This window comes from Lissotriton helveticus, chromosome 12, assembly GCF_964261635.1.
Source record: "Lissotriton helveticus chromosome 12, aLisHel1.1, whole genome shotgun sequence".
NCBI lineage: Eukaryota > Metazoa > Chordata > Amphibia > Caudata > Salamandridae > Lissotriton > Lissotriton helveticus.
Genome location: NC_136073.1, coordinates 424,266,578 through 424,286,078, shown reverse-complemented (window position 1 = coordinate 424,286,078; position 19,501 = coordinate 424,266,578). Strand labels below are relative to the sequence as shown.

At 49.0% G+C, this 19,501-nt stretch overlaps 1 protein-coding gene across 2 annotated transcripts in view; it reads right to left on the bottom strand.

The window, feature by feature from the left end:
* Positions 1-19,501, bottom strand: part of CHD9 (chromodomain helicase DNA binding protein 9) — a 2,123,706-nt gene that overhangs the window by 15,226 nt on the left and 2,088,979 nt on the right. For both annotated transcript variants that reach the window (XM_078670246.1, XM_078670247.1), the window contains exon 40: positions 18,529-18,633. In XM_078670246.1, coding sequence (XP_078526372.1) covers positions 18,529-18,633 — 105 coding nt within the window. The remainder of the gene's footprint in view (positions 1-18,528; positions 18,634-19,501) is intronic.

The following is a 19,501-nucleotide window of genomic DNA, read 5'->3' as shown; positions in this document are numbered from 1 at the left end:
GAGGTCAGCAAGGTCACATAAGTCCCACTCCGGCACGCCTACGTCCGTTTCTTCAGAGAACTTTTTTGCGCCACAACGCGGAGCCTACGTCAGTTTCTTCGGAGAACTTTTTTGCGCCACAACGCGGAGCCATCAGACAAAACTGTGGGAGTATGGGAACAGTGTGCGAAAGAGCAGAAATAATTGGAAAAAGGAATGGTGACGAACAACACCATAAGGAGCAGTGTCAACACTGCAGCACCCAAAGGCAGGGAAAGAAGAAAGAACATATCACAGCCCTGAGCAGCCACCATGCCCGTATGTACACAGTCCCCCCCGGAGACCAGGAACAAATGCAAAATGTCATGACATAATGTAGCAGGACTACAACCCCAACCAGGAACAACGAAGGGGAAACAGTTCCAAGACAAACAGGAACAACAACCTCCAAGGCAACCCCAGCAGAGAGTGTGACAACCCCCCAAAGGAACAAGGGAAAAAGGCACGGCCAGATGACCCCCAACCCAGAGGTTAGCAGAGGGGCCAGGACCCCTAGTAACAAAAGGGGGGAAAGGGAGGGGAGTGAAGAGAAGAGAGTGAAGGCAAGTCCCAATCCTGGAGCAACCAGAGCAGAGGGGCACAGGAATACATATAAACCCATACTGCAATGCGCCAAAGAAGAGGAAGGAACAAGAAACAAGAATCATCTCGTCAAAAAGAGCGAAAGAATGCACTCACAGAGGAGCCAAGATGGCGACCGAGATGGCTGCATAAAAGCTCGGCTCCGTGAGCCCTCTCACCCCGCACATATATCCTGGCAATTATCCTGTGCAATAATTGCATATCTAAGTAGGCGAAGGACACCGTTCACTTACCGTCTGCTCCTGAGGCTTCTCCATGCGGTAGACCCGAAGAAATGTCCCCGACTGTTTGGCGGCCTTCACTGTGCCGGGACCGGGATCTCGAGTGAGGGGAGTATCCGGCCGCGACTGCAACAACAGCAGCCTCTGGCTGCGGAAGGGAGTCGGTCGGAGGGAACCTGAGATCTGCTGGCCAAAGGCGACAGTTCCGACCTCCTCCAAATAGCAGATTGCTCTGCGGGAAGTGCGATACAGCAGGACCGGAGGGAAACCATGATACTCGGCCCCCCCTCGGTGTGATGTCAGGGCATTAACAACTTCTCCCGGGACTGACGGGTGCCTCCCGGGGAGCGGCAGAGATTTTATTTAGCCCTTTGGTGACCCTACGTTGAGATGACTGCTTTGATTTTTGGGGTCCTCCTGTGAATCCTGTTGCATCCTGGTGTGGGGCCCGGTCCTGAGGTGAGATGGAGAAGGAGGAGGCCGTAACGGCTAAGATGGCGGACGGCACCCTTTTCCGCACCCTTCATCTGGGCAGAGAAACCGCTGTACAAGAGTCCCGGGGGTTGGCATCATGAGAAAGGGCCCACGTCCGGAGATGTACTGGCTGCATTAACAACCCTGCAAATGACCCTGATCCGGGAGGCCCGGGAACTGGGAAGAAGGATGGCCGCCATTGTTGTTCCACCGTTCCACGTAGGCTTGGTTCAATCTTGTGTAGGCGCCGATCTGCCCGCCTCTGTGTCACTGACGAATGCCTCCGCTACGTTTAAGTCCGTAGAGTCACTGATAGACTTGGTTCATGAGACTGCTGTGGGTACACCTGTTGCACATGGGATTGACTCATTGGGGCTCTTGTCTGCTTGGCGAGTGACAGAACGACGTCGATCCGTGTTTTGGGCTGCCCCGGCGGTGTTTCAGCGCTTGCCGCATCGTGTGATTCTTTTTCCATGGCTGGCGAAACTGTGTTCGGACTGGAGGTTGTTATCGGTGTTGATATTGATACAGACAGATTTCCGCCATGCGTCTTCGGCGGGGTACTGGTGGCTAACGTCCCATGGAGCAACGACACTTCCCGATCCTCCTGGAACATTTGAACCCTTCATGCTATTTTGTATGCCGATTGAGAGCGAGATATACGTTGGTACTATGGATAGAAGAGGCCAGGGGTGAGACCGTTTGGGACATGGTGGGACTTATTGTTGTTTGACGGTGATTTAAGGGACACTCAGCGGGGATATAATTGATTGTGCTATAAATGATTACTTTTTTTCGTAGTCCTTCTAGCATTGCTGTCTGACGATTATTGCACGCGGTGTGGGGAGGGGCCGGGTGGCCGGGTCGATGGTCCTTCTCCAACATTTTTTCTTCTTTTTTCTCTCTTCTTCTCTATATTTCGGGTTTCTTAATTAGGGCGACAGGCACGCTGCTGGGGGGGGGGGGGTAGGCCGTAACCTTCTGCAGGGGTGCAGGGTGGGCGGTAGGGGGATGGGATTGTTAATTTGTCCTTTCTTTGTCTTTATGGCCCTTTGTCCTTCTCTTTTCGATGTCGTCGTCTTTTATGTTTCCTACAGTGTGTTTCGCTTTGAGGGATGGGGCATAGCTCGCAACGAACTGTATGTGTTTTTTAAAACTATCCTGACCCAAAGGCCCTATCCCCCATTACTTCGAATGCATTTGCACTGCTGGCGGGTTTTCTGCTTTTTGTTAGCTATCGTAGGAGCGTGTATGACTGTACGGCATTGATTTTAATTTTATTTTTCTTTATTGTAAAATGAACCTTCTTGGATCCTTGTTCTCACATTGTAAGTTTACGCGTGTGTTATATCCTGGACGCTCTTCAGACCTTGATTTCCGTGCCGCTGTCTTTTTCTATAATGTATTGCTCTATTTCCGACTTGAATAGCGGCCGGCCGGAATGGTTGTAGGCCCATGTTTGTATTTCCTTGCTGAAACAATAAAGGTTCTTTAAAAAAAAAAAAAAAAATGCACTCACAGAAGACACAGTCAACCACCGGGAGGAAAGTGCAGAAGACCAAGCCAAAGGTCCTCGCAGAACTGGGAGGAAGGGCGGGCCGTGAAGGAATCTGCGGCTAGAATGGTCTCTATCACATCGTTACCGAAGGTAAGTAACTTGTTCATCTGATAGAGTCCTTCACATAGAATAGATACCCTAGCCATACCCACGGGGAAGGAGGGTCTGCAAGAGGACTTCTCCAGCTCAGGCAAACCCACCCATGACCCCAACAGGGTACAATCACCGGGACAGGGAAAAAGCCCAGTCCTCCCTAACAGGAGATGAGCCACTGGGATTGGGGAAAGAGCCCAGTCTCCCCCCCCACCCCCCGCAGCAGACTAGAAACTCAGCATCGCGGAGAACACTGTCTCACAGGGGATGTGTCATAATGACAAGAGGCAGCCCAGCCCTTACCAAGCAGGAGAAGGAAGGGCAATACGAAAGAAGGCTAGCAGCCAATGTACCAGGGACCTCCACCGGAAGCCAGAGGTACAGGCAATACGAAAGGAGGTCAACAGCCAATGTACCAGGGACCTCCACCGGAAGCCCCAGGTACAGGCAACGCAGAGGAGTACCAAGAAAGAAGAGCAATCCAGAGACTCCGAGGAGAAAAGTAAAACGAGGACAAGAGCCCTCCACCGGGAGCACACCCAGTGAAGAGGGCAGCCAAAGCCATCCCAGCTATATGTCAACATGCCAGAGAGAACAGCGCCCCAACAATAAGGCAGGTGGGATAAGAAATGCATAGTACCACAAGGCTCCCGCAAAACAAGAAGCAAGGGCACCAGGCCCCACTCTAAGCCCCTGGCCGTAGACCAGAAGAACAGGCGTGCGCAGCTGGATGCGACAAGTGCCATTGAACTAAAAGTCCAGACCACAACGTCCAGGCGGCCACAGCTGGGTACCAAGAAGCAACCAGCCGGAAAACAAGAGGAAAAACAAGTAGGATGAACCAAGTCGTCAACACAGGAAAATAACCCTTCTGGAACACCAGACAGAGGACCAGGCCGACCGGCAGACAAAGGGCAAAAACACTCCAGCACAACGCCGCAGTTGCCCAAGAAAACGCACCAGCGGCATACAGCAACACCAGAAGGGCGAGGAACCTGCAAGGAGGAGTCCACACCCTCCCAGTGTAAGAGAGGGCTATCCAATAGCTACAAGTACCCCACTTAGGGTAGGTCACGCCCCAAGAAAGTATGACCACCACTCTTAGGGAAGAAATCCTGCATCAGAGAACAAACTATAAACCTGCGGCAGAAACCACAGAAGGCTTAGAAAGCAGCCAAAAAGTATACTCATGCCAAAAAATGGGGGGCGGGGGGAGGGGGCTGAACCAGCAGCCAACAAAAGAGGCGGGCCAACCAAGGGACCCGAGGGCACAACACCCCTCACATAAAGTGTAATGGGCACTCCAAACACCAGAGTCCAGGAGCAGGAGCAGGTGGAATAACACCTCCCAAAAAGTCCGGGAGGATCAAGAAACCAGCCTACGGAGGACGGAAGCCCGCAAGAAGACGCTGAATGGCAGAGTCTGCATGAGTGTTAGACAGAAGGACACCATCAAAGGGTAGGTCAACCAGACGTTCCCTGATATTTTCAGGAAACACAGCATCACGTAGCCAAGCATGGCGACGGAGAGCCACGGAAGTGGCCATAGCACAGCCGAGAGCATCGGCAACATCCAAGGTCGCACGAAGAATAAATGCGGCCAACTCCCTGCCATCCAACACATGGCTCGCAGATCAGCATGGGCACTCTCATGAGAGACATGAGAAAGAAAGGACTCCACAGAGTCCCACAGACTGGAAGCAGCCCTGGTTAACAAACACAAAGTGTTAAGCGCACGCAAGGCAGCGCTAGACGAAGCGAAGACATTACGCCCCCATGAATTAAAGCACCGGGCCTCCCGAGACAGAGGAAACAACACCACAGGCAAACACAGAAAGGCATTCCGCAGAAGAGAGCCTTGAGTAGAAGGGTGGAAAGACAAACAGACAGACAGGGCATGGGGAGCAGGGCGGTGGTGATGCAGAAGCGCCTGAGGCACCAGATCCCCCGTGGCAGGGCGCCCCCAAGCCCCATAAGAGAATTGTGGAGTGACGCTTCAAAGGGTAGGAACAACTCCTGTCCACCAGAGTCCGGGTGGAGAACTTCCAAAAGGTTGTCCGTAGGAAACGGAGTGATAGGTTCACCCATCCGCAGAATACCAGCGGCTGTGGAAATAGCCCAAACAAAGGCAACACTAGCCTCGGTAGGGCGCCGTGGAGGAGAAAGTAATTCCTCCGTGGGCGACGGCTGCAGACTGAGCCGCCCATCCCCATGTCCAGGGGAAGCGGCCAGCCCCGGAATAGTGGGGGATCCACAGATGAATGGGGAACCTGAGGGGCCCCAATGGAAGGTGGAGAGGCCGGTGGAAAATCCATCCGCGAGCCACGAAAAGAAGTGTTAGAGGATTTAGGCAGTGGGGACGGCGAGGATCCCTCCCTGGAAGATGCCGGTGAAAAGGCAACAATACAGCGCCCTGTCTCTGGGGATGAACACACCAACAGATGGAAGACCTCTGGAGAAGAAGGGACCTCAGGGGACGAATCAAGAACCCGAAGCCGGCGCTGGACTGGGCACTTGTGGCGCCGGGTCGACTTCTGCCACCACATGCTCTCTAGGTGGATGGGGCTTGGCCGGCGCCAGAATGGCGAGAGAGCGGCGCCTGCTTGGCCTCAGACGGGGCAGCTGCAAGTGTCGAGGACCGAGAGGGACTCGGGAAAGAGCCCCAGGTCCCTGCCTCCACCCGCGACTCCACCGGAGCTGGGGAGGAAGGCTCCCGGCGCTGAAGTGGCGCCGACTTGACCTCTAGTGAGTCAGCCGCCTGCTCAGAGGACTGAGGGGGACTCGGGGGCAAGCCTGGAGTCCTGGCGATCTCCTGTGACACCACAGGGAGCCCGGTAGGGATTTGCGGCGAGGCAGGGACGCCAGGCGCCGAAGAGTGGAGCCCCGAAGGACTGCACCTCAACGACACCACCCTCCTATGACCTGAAGCTGGAACCTCCGGGGCAGCCGTCGACTCCGTGGAAGTCCCAGCGCGAGGCAAGGGATCCGCGGACGTTTCAGGAGGTGGAGGAAGTGCCAGTAAAGCCTTAGAGTGTACATCGGCTACAAACTCAACAACTTGAGTTTCAAAGCACCATGAAGGCTTGACTGAACGCAGGAGTGTTTAGTACAAAACTCCTCTCAATAAACCCACACTGATGCTAGTGTTGGATTTATTTAAACATATTCAGAAGGGACCACAGAGGTGCCCCCTGAAAATCTACCAAGCCTGTTGTGGTCTTGGACTTACTATAGGTAGCCTGCCACCACCAGGCATGTTTCTGGACCCCTGGTCGAGAGCCCCTGCTCTCGGAGGCCAGAAAGAAGGAACATCCTGAGCAGAGATGTCACACCTCTTCAACCAGGATGAGCACACTGCTTGTGAGGGAAGCTTCAAATGCTTTGCTGCCTTTGCAATGTGACCAGGGCAGGACTGGGAACTGAAAGCAGCCCTGCCAAAGTTTGTCAGACCAGCCCCCGCACGGTGCGAAGTGAGCGAGCACGACCACTGCTGGCGGAGGTCTGGGGCGGTTCCTCCCCCCAAGAAAACTTTGGACAAAGAGACCAAAATGATGCATTTACAACACATTTTTCATTACATATTTAATTGCATTAACTTTTTAAGCACAGTAAATGGTAACTTATGTCCTTAAAGAGCACCAGGTTACCCAGTCATATGTACCCATAGACATTCTTACAGAACTCTCCAAAATAGACACCAGAGTAGTGAATCAAGAACACAAAGTATAAGTCAGACCACTGGTGGCAGTCCTGTGGCACTGTGCAGCCACTTTTATAAATTAAGTGGAAAAAAAAACTAACTCAGGCACTGTTCTCAGTTTCTTCAGTGGTGAAGCATTTCTCTTTGTTTATGCTGGTCTGCTATGCTTCGTCGATGTGATATATATATGTATGTGTATGCACACAGGCTAATACAGACTCATCACCATGGCTCCTGTAACAGTCTTACTTGTTTATTTGAACAAGCATCATGAAGGGTGGAGAGGGTTTAGGGATATTAATGCAGGGGTGAAGCCTGGACTGGAGATGACACTGAGGTTCAAAGAGTGTGCCAGGCGCACATGGATATGGCGAGGAAACCCCCCCCCCCTTCTGAGGTCCAAAATCAGATTAAGCACCAAGGTAGTAGGGCCACTGCGGTGCCTTATCTGGGTAACCTGGGAGAGTGCAGGAGTGTCTACTCACACGAAGTGGTAGTTACCTAACGTTGGTACAAAGCGGACGTGTGGTGAGACTGCTGTGTCTATATCTAGCTATGCTTGGAGTTGGACGCTGTAGTGTCGCCCACTGTGGTTCAAGTGCCGTGTCGTGGACAGCTGCCAAAAGACAAAAGAGAACTGCCCTTGTTTCTAAAGAGAGTGAAAAGTGCAAGGGGCGATTTTTTGTATGTCAGGCAGGATAGATCGGTGAGGTGATGTGCAGGTCACAAGTTAGATTCCTAGCTAGGATGACTCAGTCTTTAATTTTCCTAACCTGTTAGTGCTGTTAAAAGGCTTCGGGGGGGGGGGGGGGGGGGGAGAGAATTTAAGAAACAAATCAGAAAGGTGATAGGTGGTCTCAGACATGGCTTGCTTCACAGGCTCGGCTGTGGAGACAAGTTCTTATTTTCCATCGTTAGAATTTAACCCAAAGCAAGAAAAAAAGGGGGAAGGGGGAAACAAGCATAAAGAGGAAGCTAGGGAAACATTGAGAGAGGGAGAAACCTGTGATGGAAAATAACCTTTGAGAGATAGCTAAAGAGACAGGATGTGTAGGTGTCAAAAGGTGAAATTAGGTGAAATCAAGACTAAGTTGCCCTTGGTATTTGGCAACCATGGTATTGAACAGCGGGACACTCATAAGTATGTTTTTGAGCCCTGCATTTATAACAAATTATGTGACTGTTGGCTCATGTGTCAAAATATAACAATGCAGTATCAAATCCCAGGTCCATTTCACAGTATATAACATAGATTCATGGCTAAGCAGCAGATGACTCCGCAATCGTAACGATACTAGTAGTAATATCTGTTGTGACTCAGGCCATGTGAGCTTAGTGTGAGACAGCTTAAAATATTTGTAAAATCCTTGCCTTTATTTTCACATTACAGGCAAGTTTTATTTTAATGAAAGGCTTGCATCACTGTCAGGAATAAAGTTAAACTGTGTTTTAACCAAAACCAACACTGCCCAATGCTGACAGAAATCCATCGTAGTGGTGACACCTCCAAGGTGCTTAATTGGAGGTTAAATGCCCTGTTGAGTTGTTGTCATGGAGAGACGTGAATCCAGCCCCTCCCGGTCCTGTGTCGGTAGTGAGGTGTGCATGCCTATTTGTTGAATAATGCAATCAAGGATATGGTCTTATCTAGACTTGACTATGGCAGTGCTCCCTTGAACGTTGCAGCAAAATCACGCATAACACCAATGAAGGCCATCTTAAATGCGGCAGCTAGGCTAATATCCAGAGCAAAGTGATTCAGACATATTACACCTGTTTTCGTCACTCTCAAGTGGCTCACAATAGAAGCAAGGTGCCTCCCTCAAGGTAGACTGCACTACTCAAAGCCCTGCACTTCGGTACCCCAAAATACCTAGCCACAAACTCACTGTCTAGAGGCAACCACACCATACTCAGTGCTGATTGACAACTCCTGGAAGCTCAAATAATAAAGAAACAAAAAACCACCTTCTTGGGCAGTACACCTAAAATTGGGATCTAACTACCGCCAGCCGTCTTGGAGAGGAAAGTCAAATCTCTTCTCACTAAGTAACTCCTAACAAAGTAATCGATCACCCTCATCTTCCACCGGTCTGAATATGGCATGGAATTCCCCGTTCCTGTGTTTGGTAAAATTGTTCTGTGTAACCTCACTAATGATACCTAGCTTGTCCTTGCACTGGCAGAATATGCCATGTATATCTAGTTATAATGAGCTGTAAACTCGTTGCTCTGTAAACACACAGCCTTGTCCTTCAGCTTTGTAGTTATCATCTTGAACTGATATGTATGTGAAATTTGTACTGTACAAACGCCCTTCTACCCCAGGGTCGTCTTTGCGCTTTATAAAACCTCTGACTACACAAGTAAATATATGATTGAGACTTTTTCTTAGCAAAAGTTTCAAAAATTTGCATTTCTTTAAACAAGTTTTTACTTGAAATGATCTGTTTGACTGCCAGTCACCTTTGCATGAGAAATCAAGGGAAAGGCGTGGGAATGGTAAATTAAAAAAAATATAGGACCGATCTTAGCATCCCACTTCACAACATACATTTTGTCAGCGGTCTATCACTCGGTGGCAAATTGTACTGGCCAGGAGTGCATGCAACTCAAAACTAGGGGCATCTCGACCAGGCCAGAGCATCTCATCACCCCGCAAGGAGCTGGAGGCTGAGACCCTTGATCCTACAGCCTGCCCAAGCGTCACTGCAGCAATAAGTAGGGGACTTGGGAGCAGACGGTGGGGAGGATGGGCTGTTACCGAGGCCCAATGAGAATATCGCAGGACTGGTGAATCTGGAAACTGAATAGAGAGGCCTCTATACGCTCGAAATTGAGACCCCCCTATAACAGGCCTTTTTGAGACAAGAGGGTTGATGGGAATGCTGCAAATGAAGCAAACTTGGTCAGTGGATCAGAGCGAGAGAATATCCAAATCCCTCTCGGGCCCTTAAAGCGATACCTTCTCCCACCCTGCCTACATCCCAGGTGGAATACAGGATCTGCAGCACAGTATACAGAGTTCCCCACGAACAGACGAATAGGGCGAGTGGTGGCTAACCAAAACAGCAGGCTCCTGGATGCATAGGAAAGACTAGGGCCCTGCCCAAAAATAGCACTAATAAGACCAACGCTTAGGAGACCCCCCACTGTTTGAAAACCCGGAGTCAGTACTGAAAACAAGGCTCGTTAAGACCATTGGAGTGGGGGTGCATTCAAGAGAACCCCCCCCCCCCCCACCTCCCAACCCCTGTTTGTTGCTATATAACAATGAAAAAGCATACTGGGCCTCGACTGAGGCAGGAGGCCCAAACACAAGCAGATAGAAGGGGGGTGCAATCAGCCACAAGAGAGCCCTCTCCAGTGCCTCAGGTAGGAGAAGGAGTGGAAAACAATTGCGCAGAAGGCATGAAACGACCTACTTTCTGCCCGGGTCGTGCTTAGGGCACTTTTCCTCATTGCGCACCTTTCTAAAATGTTGTTGTTAGGTTAAATAAACGTACACAAAGTTCACGATCTATTGTGTGGTCTTATTTAATTCTTTTTAAAAGCAGTAAATTGCGCTCTCCAAGATGACACTCGCCCCCCGCGGGGGTTAGGAGCCCCGGACCACCAGTGAGAGCTGCGCAGCAAGTAGTGCCAGCTACAACGTTTAGGCCTTTTACAGCTGCGTAGCAAGTAGTGCCTGCTGCTTCGTTTAGGCCTTTTCACAGCTGCGCAGCAAGTAGTGCCAGCTGCACTGTTTAGGCCATTTACGGCTGCGCAGCAAGTAGCGCCAGCTGCATCGTTTAGGCCGTTTACAGATGTGCAGCAAGTTGAGCTGTTTCCAGCTGCATGGTTTATACCTTTTTCAACTGCGCGGCTATTAGTGCCAGCTGCACCTTTTAAGTTACTTTTCCGTGGGGACAGATCTGATTAAGTTGGAGTCCTGCTGCAGGGACAGCACCATTGACACTATGGTTTCAGTGCATTTGAGTCCCCCTCTGAGATGGCCTTTTGGCCAGGGAGTCTGCAAGGTTTATAGGGCGCCAGGCCTGTACATATATGTTAGTGTTAGAAAATGCTTTTCATGTATTTTGTTTTCCGCACCCTGTTATGAGCACCTCTTCAGGTGGTCTTAAGATGATGAGGCTGTTGTGCATACTTAGGCTTAGCTAGTCCCGGACGGCACATCAGTTCGGATATCCTCACCTTAACGTCTGGATTATGTGCCCCCTTTATGCCCTTTTATGTCTCTTCTACACCGCTTTCCCAGTAACACTTTCCTCTCATCCCCCCACCCTCCTCCGACACATTTTCCCATCATGGCCACCACTCCAGTTAAGGTTGGAACTAATTGCTACAAAATCATTTATCCTCCCAGCCTGACTAAAGCTGCAACAAAACGATTGAAGCACAATACTATTGAACGTTTCCCGGATTCCCTCTTTGTTGATCAATTTCACAATAGTCGTTTTGGGAGGCTCAAAAATGATTTCATTTTCTTCACTCACGACACCTCCTCTTGGTCCACCAGCTTTTACAATTCCCTTAACGTCACCTCCTCCTCCTCTATCCCTCATGGGAAACAGCTAAAAATCTCCCCCTCCACGAGTTTCAATGGTTACCTCACTATCTCACTCTAGAACAACGGTACTGTCATGATCCAAGGCAATGACACCTGTCTTTCGCTCTTTGACCACCTCTTCCCCTCCCTACTCCCCTCCTCTGCAACCGGGTTTTCCCCCGACTCTCCTTCTAGTTCCACCGATTACTCCCTCTCCTCCCCTGACCCCCCTACACTCCTTTTGGCTGCACTCTCAAGAATCACAGGTCGGTCCTCTTCCCGCCCCCTCCCCTGTCTCCTCCTCACCTATTCCTCCCCCTCACACTTTGCCCCCTCCCACTTTACTTCAGCCTCACCGCTAGCTAATGCGCTCCTCGTTCAATCTGCATCATCCCGGTACTCCAATCTCTTCTCCTCCCCCATTTTCCTTCCAGTCACCCCCCTTTTTAGTCCACCTCTTCTCCAACCTTCTCCCCCAGTGAACTTTCCCTACGCTCCCCCTATCCCTTCTTTCATACCTCCTATCCACCTCCCCCTCCCTTCGTTACTCATCCGGATTTCACCTCAATCCCATTGCATCTCTCTCCTCCCTCGCACTCCTCCAGCAATGCTATGCTACTCCCTTCCCCCCCTGGTAACCCTGTCCATTTCCCTCCCTCGGTTCCAACAGTACCACTTCCTTTCCCCAACTTCCCTTTCTCTCAACTCCCCCCACTCTGCCAGATGCCCGTTCCGTCACAGCCTCCTCTCCTACCTGAAATGCCCTCCACAACCACCTCACCTCTTCTCCTCTCAAACCTCCTTCAATCCCATGACTCCACACAGTCCTCCCCTCTCCTTCTTCCCTACCGCTGTGTTCCTCACCCTTCTCCCCCTAATGTTATCCCTAATTCCTCTCCTTCTTGCAACACCAACAAAGGCAACTCTCCCATAACCTCCGATTCATTAACTCCCGCACTCAACTTCCACCTTTCCCCACTGTTGAACCTTACACCCCAACTCACCTCCTATCCCCCCACCTCTCCCTGCCTTCCCCCACCAATTCCACCCCCACCTGTTTCCATCCATCCACCCAACCTTCCGTGCTCTACATTATTCTCGCTGGAAAATAAGCTAGATTCCCTTATCACCTCCATCTCCCAGCTTACAGCTGCAATTTCACTTCTAAGCTCTAAGATTTCCACCTCTCCGTGCACCCCCGCTCCCTCCCAACTTCCCACGAGATGCACCTCGCCCCCTCACCTCAATTTAGCCAAGCTCAATCAGTCGTCTGCAAACTTTGTTAACTCGCACAAGCCTTTGAACGCCGCCCTTCCTCAACCTGCATACCCTAGCAACCCTACTATCTACACTATTCCAACCATCTCCTCTGTCAGAATCAAGCATCCACCTAAACCCTCCCGAGCACCTCCACATAAGCACAACATCCCGATCACCCTTCAGAGCCCAAGTGCCCCCGTAACCAAAACAGTCCTGACAGAGCTGCGCTGTCTGCTCCACAACTGAGAATCTGCAGTAAAACACAAACTTGAAATCTCAGATACCATCACCTACCACAATATTGACATGCTCTTCCTCACTGAGACCTGGTTCAAAGATACCTCGCATTCTACGTTTGATCTCCTATTACCTACAGGCTATTCTATACTTAGGAATGACAGAACTGTCAACACGGGGGGAGGTGTTGCAGTCATCTTTAGAAACTCGCTTCAACTCAAGGCCTCTCCTATCAGCTCCTTCCATACCTTTGAATGCCTTTCTTTTGAGCTACAAGTGCACCACTGTTCACCCCTTAGATTCCATGTCATTTACCGCTCGCCTCGTAGTGGCCCTTTGTTTTTGGAGGAACTCACTGACTTCATCAGTGACCAATACTCGCAAAGTGACAATCAGACCTTCGTGGGTGACTTCAATCTCCACTGGGGCTCACAGCAAGACTCTTCCGTAAACTCCCTGGCCACCTTCCTCTCTGTTAACGATCTCATCCAACACTGCACAGAATCAACACACTCTAAGGGCTCAATCCTGGACCTTGTTATTTCTAAAGCAGGCATGCTTTCCATCACTACCCCTATTCACGTAGACTGGTCTGACCACCTCCTCATCCCATTCTCTTTTCAACTATCACACGCTATAACACTTGGCCAACCCAAGAGGGCTATCTCCTGGTTCCGTGATGTTAAAAATATTAATGTCGGTCCCCTCTGTGAATCAGCTTTGCTATCACTTCCAAGGCTAGACCCGAACCTAGACGTTGACGATCTCACCTCCCAATGCCTCACAGTTCTTGCAGATGAAATTAACAACGTCGCTCCACTCAAAAGCAAAAGGTTAAGGCCCACCCCCTCAGCACCTTGGTTCAACAAATAACTCTATGAAGAAAGGAAGCAGCTAAGATTCCTGGAGAAACAATGGAGGCAAGTGCCCTCCACCGATAACTTGTCCACGCTTCGCTCCGCAAGATCCAAGTACCACAAACACATCTTCCTTGGGAAAGCGGCGCACTTCAAAACCCTCCTTGACTCAGCCAAAAATAGACCCAAAAAACTATTTGATCTCATCAAGAGTTCTGACTGCTCTCCCCCTTCCTCCAAGCTGGAGGATTCTGCAAAGAGAGCAGCGGATTGCGCAATATTCTTCGACGAAAAAGTGAAATCACTTGTGGATCAGGTCGCTCACCCTACCCCTCCAAAGGAGTGCAAATCCTTAGCCATTTGGCAAAACTTTGATCCCATATCTGAAGATGCCCTTCTCAAGTGCATCCGTGAAACAAAGCCCTCCAACCATCATCTGGACCCCATCCCCAGTGCCATTGCCATTGACTTTTATACCCTTTCCCTCTCCTACTGGACCACTCTGGTCAACCTCTCCCTCTGTCAAGGCTCCCTTCCTGTCTCCTTCAAAACTGGGCAGGTCACCCCGCTTCTTAAAAAACCAACTGCTGATGCGTCTGACCTCAACAACTTCAGCCCTATCACTAACTTACCCTTTCTTGCGAAGATTACAGAAAGATGTGGAGCGAAACAACTCTCTCGTCATATCAAGGACAATGATCTTCTTGACAATTTCCAGTCTGGCTTCATTCAAAACTGCAGCACTGAAACAGCCCTACTGCAAGTGGTTGATGACGCGCTGAGGATCCTCGACTAGGGGGGGTCCTATCTTCTAATTCTCCTTGACCTTTCTGCAGCCTTTGACACTGTCAATCACAACACCCTTCTCAACATTCTCAAACAGAGAATGGCCATGGAGGGCACTGTGCTTACATGGTTTGCCTCCTTCCTCTCTGATAGATCACAAATTATCAAAATAGCGAACAGCCTTTCCTCTCCTGTGGCGGTAGGTCAAGGTGTTCCTCAGGGCTCTATACTTGCACCCACATTGTTCAACCTCTATTTAGAACCACTAGGAAATCTCCTAAGTAAATCCGGGATCCACTATCATCTCTATGCTGACGACACTCAAATCTACCTCAAGGTTGCCTCCTCTCACGATCTCTCTATCCTAAGCTCTACTCTCGACCCCATTCATAACTGGATGTTTACTCATCAACTGATTCTGAATCCCTCCAAAACCGAATTTCTCCTCTTCTCCTCTTCAATCTCTCCTCCCCCGGTGCAATCATGGATGGATCAGTTGAATCTACTGAACACTAAACCCATCATTGTCGACAGCGCAAAATCCCTGGGTGTCATTCTCGACAAAAAAACTCAATCTAACCCCCCACATCAATTCCATTGCAAAGTCTGCTCGATACCATCTGCGCCTTCTTTGGGGGATCCGTCGCTTCTTCCCGGAGCAGGACCTTATAACCCTGGTGCAATCGCTAGTCCTCTCCAGACTTGACTACTGGAATTCTCTTCTTACTGGCCTCCCCAAATCCCACCTGTCCCCCCTTAAATCTGTTCTCCATTCAGCAGCTCGTTTCATTTATGGGGCCAAAAGAAGCGACCACATCACACCGATGTTATCCAGTCTCCGCTGGCTTCCAATCGAGGCTAGAGATAAATACAAGACTGCTTGTATCACCCACAAAGCCTTGCACTCCTCCTCTCCTCGCTACCTGGCGAATAAACTGAAACTCTCTGGAGGCTCTAGACCATCACGTAATGCGGAAAATCTTCTGCTTGAACCTCCCACTTTCAAGAAGGAAAGAACGATGGCACAATCCTTTTCAGGCAACGCATTGAGAATCTGGAACCCCCTTACGCCGCAGCTCCGGAACACCACCTCCTCCCTGGCCTTCAAAACTAACCTTAAAGTTCTCCTCCGTCAAAGACACTTCCAATTGTAATCCATGCCCTCTCTATTATCTGAAGAAAGCCCTCCATTATAGAAAAATCTACTGTACATGACTTTGGAAGTGTCTTCCCAGTGTGTTCTTGTGGTTTGAGAGTCTGGCATTTATTGCGGTATTATCTCTCTACCTGTGTTTGTACTCGTGTGTAACATGCACCCGTCACTTTCTCTTTTAACACACTGTTTTCTACCTCTTACATTTGTTTATTTTCGATACCTGCACAAGTGCCACCATGGCCTACGTAATGTTTGTTCTTGTGCTTGAGTGCCCTCCATATGTTGCAGTATTATACCTCTGTTTACTTTGTACGCTTTTGTAACCTGCACACGTCACTTTTTCCTCCTATAATGCACCGTTTGCTACCTCTTATATTTTGTTGGTTCACGATTGTCACTTTTGTAATGCACCGTTTGCTACCTCTTGTATTTTGTTGGCTCACGATTGTCATTATTGCTTCATTCAATGTAACGTTTGCTTTTGTTTTTTTCACTTGTAATGTTCTCATGTATCAGTTCTGTTCCTATTGTGAAGCGCTCCGACACCTCCGGGTAAAGTCCGCGCTATATAAAAACGCACAAATAAATAAAATAATAAATTACACTTACTTAAATGTCTGGAGGCCTCAGGCCTACACAGGCTAATGCTGTGCTGTCTGCTGCTTGCTTCTCCGGTGCGTGTGACTCCCTAACTGACGAAGAGGGCGGGGTCACGCTGTGTACAATGCTGCAGGCGGGCGAACTTGGAGAGGGGGCGCAGATGATTGGTCCGACTCACGCATCATGCCCTAAACTCTCTCTGTCATTGGCAATGACAGTAAGAGTTTAGGGTGTGATGCATAGTCGGACTAATCATTGGCGCTTCCGGATGGCTGCTGGTGTTTGCATGCTCTGCCACAATAAGGTGTTTGGCGATTACACGTTCCGCAGGCACACTAAGTACAGAGGGCAGAGTGCACTGCAGGGACTGTCACCGTGGCTTCTGATTTTGTCACTGACAGCCGATTTTGATCAAAATAAAAATAACATCGGCCCCCAGTAACAAAACCAGCCCCCTGTGACAAAACCGGCCCCCATTTCTTCCAGCCTACCGGGGGATTGCCTGGTGCCCGGCCTCACCAGTCCGGCCCTGAATGTGACCCCAGCCTCTGCTGCTAGCAGCAGATGGTAGGCCCCAGTTCAAAACCCCACTTCTGGAGGGAGAACCAGCAAGAAAACTAAGTTATTATAGGAGGTGTGCCCCACTCTGCCAACTCCATCCCTCAGCCCCTGGAGCCGAAGTTAAGCACATTTTTCAAACCCACCATCTTGAATATGGTGGCACTTATCTAATCAGGGGTAGGTCTATGCCCCCCATTCCCCAGGAGGGTAGCATAATAGTGAGAGTAGAAACCCCAGGTAAGAGACCCATTGATACCTACTTGTTACTCCCCTGTAACGCCCTTAAATCTAGAATTTAGGTGGCACCCCTAGAACCTGTAATCAGATTTCGAAAACATACGAAGAGCCGTGCAACAGCGAAGGTTAAAGCCGACAACTGATTTGGCCCCAGCCCTACTAGCCTGTCTGCAGCGCTCAAAGACCCTGCTGAAGAAGAGTGACTCACCCCACAGATCAGTGACCTCCAGGACATAGAGAGGACTGCCTGCCTGCCTTCAAGAAAGATTCCTACTCTCCATTGAACAGTGGACCTGTCCAGAAGGAACCATCTGCACAGAAAAATAACTGCCCTGAGGAACCGCAAACTTGCCTCCGGATCCACCTCTGCACTCAACGCCCACGGCCCGAGTGCAAGTGGCCCACGAAGGTTCCCAAGCACTTCTGAGCTAGAGTCCACCATGGGCTGACCCCTGCCAGACTCTTCCTCGACCCTGCAGCCTCAACCTGAAGACTGCCCCTGACTGTTACCTGCCTGGTAAGAGCTTTCTGACACCTAAGAACACACCCGCACCCCAAAGCCCCTGGGCCTTAGAGACCTCAACCATTGGTGTCCCTACGTCCTCTAGCATCTCTACTAAACTGGTCAGCAGCGGGTTTTCTGCGCCTGGACTCCGGGCCGTAGCCAGAAGCCTTTTGAAAATCAGAGTCCCTTATTGGTTAACATTGGGCGCCCAATGCTGTGTTGGCACTCTGCACCTGGTCGCCCCTGTACCACTGAGGTTTTAAGTTTTCCGCGGGCGGTGCACTCTTGGAGCGGATTTTAACCTTTCCTGGTGTTGACCAAAGACCCTGAAGACTGAATACCTGCAAAAACTGCATTCTTGCTTTCCCCCATAGTTAAGGTTGAAAAGCTTGAAAATTGCAATTTTTAACGTATAAAGTGTTTTTCCTAAAAAGCATACTCACATTTTTGTTAACATCTTGGTCTTAAAATAAATTTTGAAAGAAGCTAATTTTTCTAAAACTGGTGTGGATATCCTTTTTGAGCTGTGTGTCATTTATTAGTCACTGTATACATATAAAATGTCTTACACTGCGCTGTGTAAGGCACACCTCCAAAAATAGAGCACTTTGGGTTTACATTGATCTCTGTACAATTCTGGGGAAATCTCTGGACTCTGTGCATGATATAACCACTTAGTGGTATACCACACACAGAGCCAGCTTTCTACATTAGGGCAGAGAGAAAAACAAAGGCTGAGGTTAGAACCTTGCAAGATACTCATTACCAGCTAGGTATGGGCCGAGTTAGAGAGGTGCCATGAAATATAATAACGGCAATGCCCAGGAGATTGCTGTTTGGGTGACATTTGGAATGCACACCTTTCTTTAAAAGTACATTGTGATGAATGGTTTCAAAGGTGCCACTGAGGCGCTGCTGTAGAATGGTGAATGACAGATGGCTGTGATAGAGGATGTGATAAAGTTGAACACTTGATAGATATATTATTTTTGGAATGGCTATCTTTCAAGCCTTCCCAATTGGTCTTTCATGTTGACAAGAAAATGAAACACAGGGGGGATGATGAGCTCATTAACATGATACTGCTTATAAATATATCAAGAAAATACTTACAGATTGCTTGACAACATCACCCCATTCGGGGGCAACCCCATACTCTGGGTTTTCCTTCAGGAATCTGCACAGATCTTTCAAAGGTGGAGCAAATGCCCCACCCACCTTGAAATGGGCATAAAAAGTAGCTTTAAAATTCTAAAAACATTAAAACGAAATCGATAATTTTTGCATGCATCCCTCTCACTGGTAAGCAGAAAAAATGTTTTAACAAGCACCAAATAATTAAATCTCTTTGTCCTTTATCACTTGGGCTACATATGCCAGTAGAAAGTTACTTCAGCATTAGTATGTTTATTTTATGTTCTCAATTATTTATTTTTATTTTTACTATCACTGCTACTAGCATGTGTGCAAGTTTTTCCCTGGAAGAGACGGATTGCATGGACTCAGAAGATAATCAATAAATCACCAATGTACCTGCGTTAATGAGCATTTCAGTAAATACTTTCTTGGAATCACTACATGATTTTAAGGTATTTAGGCATCAGAAACCTGGAAAGCTTTAAGCAAAAGCAACACAGTGTACAATCAGCTTTCACAAAAACCAGCTGCTAAGTAAGCCCATCGATAAGAAGCAAACCTGCAAATGAGGCTTTTTTTTTTAAAAGCACGTTGAGCAAATAGAGGACCAACAGCTTTTGGTAAGAAGACTGGTACCGGAGGAAGCTTTTCATAGGAATAAGGCACTTTCAAGAGAATAACCGTATTATTTGAAGATCTTATTTCCTCTAGTGCGCACAGGGTTCTCTGATATTCAAAAGATTAGGTTTATGGAGCAAAGCTTTACCGAAGCTTATTAAATTAGATGTCTGTGTAGAGTGGGACTGGGTTGTTCTCCACACAAGGAAGGCAGGCCCAAATAACCCAATGGATCCCTCGGTCACAATAATGGCAGAATCTTCATCTTTTAGAAAAAGAAAAAAAAAACCTCAAAATATGGACTTGACCAAAAACGTCAGAAGCACTGCAG